This window comes from Cheilinus undulatus, linkage group 13 (genome assembly GCF_018320785.1).
Source record: "Cheilinus undulatus linkage group 13, ASM1832078v1, whole genome shotgun sequence".
In the NCBI taxonomy this organism is placed as follows: domain Eukaryota; kingdom Metazoa; phylum Chordata; class Actinopteri; order Labriformes; family Labridae; genus Cheilinus; species Cheilinus undulatus.
In genome coordinates, this window is record NC_054877.1 from 50,247,308 (window position 1) to 50,255,841 (window position 8,534).

An 8,534-nucleotide genomic window follows, 5' to 3' on the forward strand; every position below is an offset into this window, starting at 1 on the left:
TTAGTTAGTTTATGTGTTTATTTGTTAGTTAGTTAGTTAGTTTTTTTATTTGTTTATTAGTTAGTTAGTTAGTAAGTTAGTTAGTTATTTAGTTAGTTAGTTAGTTAGTTAGTTAGTTAGTTTTTTTATTTGTTTATTAGTTAGTTAGTTAGTTAGTTAGTTAGTTTATTTGTTTATTTGTTAGTAAGTTATTTAGTTAGTTAGTTAGTTTGTTAGTTAGTTAGTGTATTTGTTTATTTGTTAGTTAGTTATTTAGTTAGTTAGTTAGTTAGTTAGTTAGTTAGTTTATTTGTTTATTTGTTAGTTAGTTAGTTAGTTAGTTAGTTTAGTTGTTAGTCAGTTAGTTAGTTTATTTGTTCATTTGTTAGTTAGTTAGTTAGTTAGTTAGTTAGTTTGTTTGTTTATTTGTTAGTTAGTTTGTTAGTTTATTTGTTAGTTAGTTAGTTAGTTTGTTTGTTTATTTGTTAGTTAGTTAGTTAGTTAGTTAGTTAGTTAGTTTATTTGTTAGTTAGTTAGTTAGTTAGTTCGTTTGTTTATTTGTCTGTTAGTTAGTTTATTTGTTAGTTAGTTAGTTAGTTAGTTAGTTTATTTGTTAGTTAGTTAGTTAATTAGTTTGTTTATTTGTTAGTTAGTTAGTTAGTTAGTTAGTTTATTTGTTAGTTAGTTAGTTAGTTAGTTAGTTAGTTAGTTAGTTAGTTAGTTAGTTAGTTTATTTGTTAGTTAGTTAGTTAGTTAGTTAGTTTATTTGTTAGTTAGTTAGTTAGTTTGTTTGTTTATTTGTTAGTTAGTTAGTTAGTTAGTTGGTTTATTTGTTAGTTAGTTAGTTAGTTAGTTTGCTAGTTTATTAGTTAGTTAGTTTATTTGTTAGTTAGTTAGTTAGTTAGTTAGTTAGTTAGTTTATTTGTTAGTTAGTTAGTTAGTTTGTTTGTTTATTTGTTAGTTAGTTAGTTAGTTAGTTAGTTAGTTAGTTAGTTAGTTTGTTTGCTAGTTTATTAGTTAGTTTGTTTATTTGTTAGTTAGTTAGTTTGTTTATTAGTGAGTTAGTTAGTTAGTTAGTTTGTTTATTTGTTTATTTGTTAGTTAGTTAGTAAGTTAGTTTATTTGTTAGTTAGTTAGTTAGTTAGTTTATTTGTTAGTTAGTTAGTTAGTTTGTTTGTTTATTTGTTAGTTAGTTAGTTAGTTAGTTAGTTAGTTAGTTTATTTGTTAGTTAGTTAGTTAGTTTGTTTGTTTATTTGTTAGTTAGTTAGTTAGTTAGTTAGTTAGTTTATTTGTTAGTTAGTTAGTTAGTTTGTTTGTTTATTTGTTAGTTAGTTAGTTAGTTAGTTTATTTGTTAGTTAGTTAGTTAGTTTGTTTGTTTTTTTGTTTTTTTGTTAGTTAGTTAGTTAGTTAGTTAGTTAGTTAGTTTGCTAGTTTATTAGTTAGTTAGTTAGTTTTTTGTTAGTTAGTTAGTTAGTTTATTTGTTAGTTAGTTAGTTAGTTTGTTTTTTTGTTTTTTTGTTAGTTAGTTAGTTAGTTAGTTAGTTAGTTTGCTAGTTTATTAGTTAGTTAGTTAGTTTTTTGTTAGTTAGTTAGTTAGTTAATTAGTTGGTCAGTTAGTTAGTTTACTTGTTAATTAGTTAGTTAGTTTATTAGTGCAGTTAGTTAGATTATTTGTTAATCAGTTAGTGAGTTTGTCAGTTAGTTAAGTTATTATTTAATTAGTTAGTTAGTTAGTTAGTGGTCATCAGAGTGACTCTGTGACTGTTGAGTGGTCGTCAGAATGACTCTGTGACAGTTGAGCGGTTGTCAGAGTGACTCCGTGACTGTTAAGTCACCATCAGAGTGACTCTGCTACTGTTGAATTGTTGTCAGAGTGACTCTGTGACTGTTGAGTGGTTGTCAGAGTGACTCTGTGACTGTTGAGTGGTTGTCAGAGTGACTCTGTGACTGTTGGGTGGTTGTCAGAGTGACTCTGTGACTGTTGAGTGGTTGTCAGAGTGACTCTGTGACTGTTGAGTGGTTGTCAGAGTGACTCTGTGACTGTTGAGTGGTCGTCAGAATGACTCTGTGACAGTTGAGTGGTCAGGATGACCTCTGTGTCTGAGTGAGTTCATCAGCTGGGCTAGATTTAAACTTCTGGGGCTCATGCAGGGCCACTCTCAGCAGTTACAATTCTTGATGACTGTATATCTGCCTCCCTTACCATGAGGCCCCCAGGAGAGAGGGGTCCCAGGAGAGAGGGGCCCAGCTGATTCCCTACCTCTGCTGCGTGTTTAAGCTACCTCTGTGCGTACCTGTACAGGTGATGGTGTGAGGATGTCTGACAGCAGGCAGCGAACGTTGTCCACCTCTGGGGAGTCTCTGTATCAGATCCTGGCTCTTCAGAAAGGTTGCAGCCATGATGATATCAAGAAGTCCTACAGGTGAGAGACATAGCTCCGCCCACCCACCTAGGCCATGGTGATCAGCTGACACCTGGAGTATTATGACGATCAGGGTTGGTACAGTGGCTGAGTTTTAGTGTTCAGTCTGAAAATTTAACTTTAATGTAGAAAGAGTTTGATTATGAATAAAGATGCTGACACCGTGGACACTCAAGGATGGGCAATTTATCGATTTAAAAACAGAAGAACAGGCAGGTAAGCATTTGGGATGTGGGTGGAACTGTGAGGACTGAGGTTTCCTTGAAGTTGCATAAATGTGTTGTCAACACTTGAAAAAAGTCTGGAAATGGAAAAGAAAAAAATATATATATTAAGTTGCACAAATACGTTGGCAACTTTTGGATTGGCAAGGAGCAGAGAATTCCCTGAACTGAACAAATATGTTGGCAATATTTGAAGAATAAAACAAATCAGCAGGAACCAGGGGTATTCCTAAATTGGACAAATGTATTGGCAAAATTTAGAAAAGTGGGCAGAAATGGCAAGGATGAAGTGGGGGTTTAAGTTGCAAAAATGTATTGGCAACTTTTGTTAAAATAGTTGGAACAGGCAAAGAGTGGGGTTCATCTAAAATTGCGCAAATATGTTGGCAACCTTTGTCAGAATAGTTGGAAAAGCAAAGAGTGGGGTTTATCTAAAATTGCACAAATATGTTGGCAACTTTTGTCAAAATAGTTGGAACAGGCAAAGAGTGGGGTTTATCTAAAATTGCACATATATTTTGGCAACTTTTGTCAAAATAGTTTAAACAGGCAAAGAGTGGGGTTTATCTAAAATTGCACAAATATGTTGGCAACTTTTGTCAAAGTAGATGGAACAGGCAAAGAGTGGGGTTTATCTAAAATTGCACAAATATTTTGGCAACTTTTGTCAAAATAGTTTAAACAACCAAAGAGTGGGGTTTATCTAAAAGTGCACAAATATGTTGGCAACTTTTGTCAAAGTAGATGGAACAGGCAAAGAGTGGGGTTTATCTAAAATTGCACAAATATTTTGGCAACTTTTGTCAAAGTAGATTGAACAGGCAAAGAGTGGGGTTTATCTAAAAGTGCACAAATATGTTGGCAACTTTTGTCAAAGTAGATGGAACAGGCAAAGAGTGGGGTTTATCTAAAATTGCACAAATATGTTGGCAACTTTTGTCAAAGTAGATGGAACAGGCAAAGAGTGGGGTTTATCTAAAAGTGCACAAATATGTTGGCAACTTTTGTCAAAGTAGATGGAACAGGCAAAGAGTGGGGTTTATCTAAAATTGCACAAATATGTTGGCAACTTTTGTCAAAGAAGATGGAACAGGCAAAGAGTGGGGTTTATCTAAAATTGCACAAATATGTTGGCAACTTTTGTCAAAGTAGATGGAACAGGCAAAGAGTGGGGTTTATCTAAAATTGCACAAATATGTTGGCAACTTTTGTCAAAGTAGATGGAACAGGCAAAGAGTGGGGTGTATCTAAAATTGCCCAAATATGTTGGCAACTTTTGTCAAAGTAGATGGAACAGGCAAAGAGTGGGGTTTATCTAAAATTGCACAAATATTTTGGCAACTTTTGTCAAAGTAGATGGAACAGGCAAAGAGTGGGGTTTATCTAAAATTGCACAAATATGTTGGCAACTTTTGTCAAAGTAGATGGAACAGGCAAAGAGAGGGGTTTATCTAAAATTGCACAAATATGTTGGCAACTTTTGTCAAAGTAGATGGAACAGGCAAAGAGTGGGGTTTATCTAAAATTGCACAAATATGTTGGCAACTTTTGTCAAAGTAGATGGAACAGGCAAAGAGAGGGGTTTATCTAAAATTGCACATGTTGGCAACTTTTGGAAAAAACTTGAAGGGGGCTAAAGTGCCACTGAGTCACACTGATTTAACCACAACCTAGGAAAAATAGGAGATATGGTCAAGGAATGAGGGTTTATCTTAGTTGCATGAATGTGTTAGCAACTTTTGTAGAAGTATGTGGAAGAGGCGGGGACTGAGGGTTTTCTTAGATTGCTCTGATATGTTGACTGCTGAGACAGCAGGAGCTGTCACAGAGGGAGGAGTTAGAGAGAGGATCGTCTGACCCTCCCTCTTTGCCAGCTCCACCCACTCCTCCAAACATTGAAAACACGTTTGTGCAATTGAAATGTTGTGTTTTTTGCGCAGATTAGGGTTAGAGTTTAGTAGGAGTTTGTTTGAGGTGTTGGACTCCTATGTTCAGGTGTGATTCTGATTTTACCGGGATCCTCTTGGCGTTTATCATCTGGTGCTGTGATGATTGCAGGGATTTCATTGTTTTTTGTTGCTCAGTGAACAAAATTCAGATAAATAAATCAATGAAAATCTCCAGGTATGATGTTAGTCCTTTGTTCTGACCCTACCTCTTATATAAAAATACTGAACTGTCCCTTTAACACGCAGTCTCTCCATAAACGTTGAGATCCAGTGTTAAGTGCTGGTGTGTTTGTGAACATTATTTGTTTGTGTGTATATAACCATAAACAGGAAGTTGGCGTTGCGGTACCACCCTGATAAGAACCCGGATGACCCGGAGGCGGCGGAGAAGTTTAAGGAGCTGAATGCGGCCCACGCCGTCCTGTCCGATCTGACCAAGAGAAACATCTACGACTCGTACGGCTCTCTGGGACTCTACGTAGCTCAGCAGTTTGGAGAGGACAACGTCAACACCTACTTCATGCTGTCCACCTGGTGGGCTAAGGTGGGCTCACCCAGACCCTCTTAAAGGCTCATTAGAATTAGAGGAGCTCGCTCAGTATCTTGTGTGAAAGTCTTGTCTTGTTCCTTGCTCTTTTGGTGGAATCTTGAACTGTAACTACATTTTGTTTTGGGCTCTTTCTCTTTGGTTTCCTGTAAGGATCGTTGTCTATATCTTTTTTCTGTCTCAGGATCTTGTCTAAGCATCTTGTTTTTGTCTCTGGGTCAAGATCTTTGTCTTGTTTTTATCTCAGGATTGGGTTTTTGTCTTAGTATCTTACTGCTGCCTTAGGATCTTGTCTAAGTATCTTACTTTTTGTCTCATGATCTTGTTTTTTTCTAAGCATCTTGATCTGTGCCATGTTTCTGTCCAAGTACCTTGTTGCTGTTACAGGATCTTGTTCTGTATCTTTTTTGAACAGAACTGCTCTTGCCTCGGGATCTTGTCAAAGCATCTTGTTTTTGTCTCATGATCTTGTTGCATCAGGATCTTGTCTAGGTATCTTGTGTGGTCTCAGTATCTTGTACTGTCTTGTTGCTGCTTGAGGATATTGTCAAAGTATCTTGCTTTACTGTCTCATGATCTTGTTCTGTATCTTGTTGTATGGTCTGTTTGTGGTGTGAGGGATCTTGACCTGCTGTAACTGCTTATGCTCTTTCTGCTGTTGTAGCGGCTGATCTTGTTTTTGTCTCATGATCTTGTACTATATCTTGTTCTAATTGCAGGGTCTGTTTGTGGTGTGTGGGATCTTGACCGTCTGTTACTGCTTTTGCTCTGTCTGCTGTTGTAGTGACTGATCTTGTTTTTGTCTCATGATCTTGTTCTGTATCTTGTTGCGGGGTCTGTTTGTGGTGTGTGGGATCTTGACCACCTGTTACTGCTTTTGCTCTGTCTGCTGTTGTAGTGACTGATCTTGTTTTTGTCTCATGATCTTGTTCTGTATCTTGTTGCAGGGTCTGTTTGTGGTGTGTGGGATCTTGACTGGCTGTTACTGCTGCTGCTGTCTCTGCTGCTGTTGTAACTGTTGCTGTGGGAAACTGAAGCCGCCGCCCACAGGTGAGGGGGCAGAACCAGAGTACGTCTCACCTGATGACCTGGAGGAGGAGCTACGCAATGAGCCCGATAACGGTGAGGCAACAGGAAGCTCTGGGCTTTTATTTTGAAGACAGGAAGCTCTGGGCTTTTATTTTGAAGACAGGAAGCTCTGGGCTTTAATTTTGAGGACAGGAAGCTCTGGGCTTTAATTTTGAAGACAGGAAGCTCTGGGCTTTAATTTTGAGGACAGGAAGCTCTGGGCTTTAATTTTGAAGACAGGAAGCTCTGGGCTTTTATTTTGAGGACAGGAAGCTCTGGGCTTTAATTTTGAGGACAGGAAGCTCTGGGCTTTAATTTTGAAGACAGGAAGCTCTGGGCTTTAATTTTGAAGACAGGAAGCTCTGGGCTTTAATTTTGAAGACAGGAAGCTCTGGGCTTTTATTTTGAGGACAGGAAGCTCTGGGCTTTAATTTTGAAGACAGGAAGCTCTGGGCTTTTATTTTGAAGACAGGAAGCTCTGGGCTTTTATTTTGAGGACAGGAAGCTCTGGGCTTTTATTTTGAGGACAGGAAGCTCTGGGCTTTTATTTTGAAGACAGGAAGGTCTGGGCTTTAATTTTGAAGACAGGAAGCTCTGGGCTTTTATTTTGAAGACAGGAAGCTCTGGGCTTTTATTTTGAGGACAGGAAGCTCTGGGCTTTTATTTTGAGGACAGGAAGCTCTGGGCTTTTATTTTGAGGACAGGAAGCTCTGGGCTTTAATTTTGAGGACAGGAAGCTCTGGGCTTTTATTTTGAGGACAGGAAGCTCTGCGACTATTTGAACGACAGGACTGTTTGTGTGTTTCTGTTTGTTTGTTTCTCTGTGTTTTTTATCTGTTTGTTTGTTTCTGTTTGTTTGTTTCTGTTTGTTTCTGATTGTTTGTTTCTGATTGTTTCTGTTTGTTTCTGATTGTTTCTGTTTGTTTGTTTCTGATTGTTTGTTTCTGTTTGTTTCTGTTTGTTTGTTTCTGTTTGTTTCTGTTTGTTTCTGTTTGTTCGTTTCTGATTGTTTGTTTCTGTTTGTTTGTTTCTGATTGTTTGTTTCTGTTTGTTTGTTTCTGATTGTTTGTTTCTGATTGTTTGTTTCTGTTTGTTTGTTTCTGTTTGTTTCTGTTTGTTTGTTTCTGTTTGTTTGTTTCTGTTTGTTTTTGTTTGTTTGTTTCTGTTTGTTTGTTTCTGATTGTTTGTTTCTGTTTGTTTGTTTCTGTTTGTTTCTGTTTGTTTGTTTCTGTTTGTTTGTTTCTGTTTGTTTGTTTCTGTTTGTTTCTGTTTGTTTGTTTCTGTTTGTTTGTTTCTGTTTGTTTCTGTTTGTTTGTTTCTGTTTGTTTGTTTCTGTTTGTTTTTGTTTGTTTGTTTCTGTTTGTTTGTTTCTGATTGTTTGTTTCTGTTTGTTTGTTTCTGTTTGTTTCTGTTTGTTTGTTTCTGTTTGTTTGTTTCTGTTTGTTTCTGTTTGTTTGTTTCTGATTGTTTGTTTCTGTTTGTTTGTTTCTGATTGTTTGTTTCTGTTTGTTTGTTTCTGATTGTTTGTTTCTGTTTGTTTGTTTCTGTTTGTTTTTGTTTGTTTGTTTCTGTTTGTTTCTGTTTGTTTCTGTTTGTTTGTTTCTGTTTGTTTGTTTCCGTGCAGACATGGAAGCCCCAGTCCTTCAGCAGCCGACCAACGCCAGTGAGAAAACTCAGCTGATCACTGATGGACATCGGAGATACGGAGACACCTACACCTGAAGACAACAGGAAGTAACAGAACACCTGGTGACTCCCCCTGCTGGTAGATGAGCAATGTAGAAAATATGACCAGATAAAGCTTTAACAACACTGTAAAAAATATGAACATTAACATTAAAAATATCACCATAAGTAGATGAACAACACTGTAAAAAATAGCACCATAAGTAGATAAACAACACTGTAAAAAATACCACCATAAGTAGATGAACAACACTGTAAAAATTACTACCATAAAGTAGATGAACAACACTGTAAAAAATACCACTATAAGTAGATGAACAACACTGTAAAAAATACTACTATAAAGTAGATGAACAACACTGTAAAAAATACTACTATAAAGTAGATGAACAACACTGCAAAAATACCACCATAAGTAGATGAACAACACTGTAAAAATTACTACCATAAAGTAGATGAACAACACTGTAAAAAATACCACTATAAGTAGATGAACAACACTGTAAAAAATACTACTATAAAGTAGATGAACAACACTGTAAAAAATACTACTATAAAGTAGATGAACAACACTGCAAAAAATACCACCATAAGTAGATGAACAACACTGTAAAAATTACTACCATAAAGTAGATGAACAACACTGTAAAAAATAC

General features: G+C 36.3%; 1 protein-coding gene across 1 annotated transcript; it reads left to right on the top strand.

The window, feature by feature from the left end:
* The first annotated feature begins 2,297 nt into the window (after nucleotides 1–2,297).
* Nucleotides 2,298–7,914, top strand: LOC121520613 (dnaJ homolog subfamily C member 5-like). The gene is made up of 4 exons (XM_041804155.1): nucleotides 2,298–2,404; nucleotides 4,908–5,121; nucleotides 6,072–6,246; nucleotides 7,817–7,914. The coding sequence occupies exons 1-4, from the start codon at nucleotides 2,298–2,300 to the stop codon at nucleotides 7,912–7,914; spliced, it is 594 nt and encodes a 197-aa protein (XP_041660089.1).
* Nucleotides 7,915–8,534: the final 620 nt, after the last annotated feature.

Excerpts from the sequence above, each read along its gene's own strand:
- LOC121520613 (XM_041804155.1), top strand. The coding sequence starts at position 2,298 with ATGTCTGACAGCAGGCAGCGAACGTTGTCCACCTCTGGGGAGTCTCTG. Across the intron at positions 5,122-6,071 it reads TGTCCACCTGGTGGGCTAAG|GGTCTGTTTGTGGTGTGTGG; the intron begins GTGGGCTCACCC and ends ATCTTGTTGCAG. Across the intron at positions 6,247-7,816 it reads ACGCAATGAGCCCGATAACG|ACATGGAAGCCCCAGTCCTT; the intron begins GTGAGGCAACAG and ends GTTTCCGTGCAG.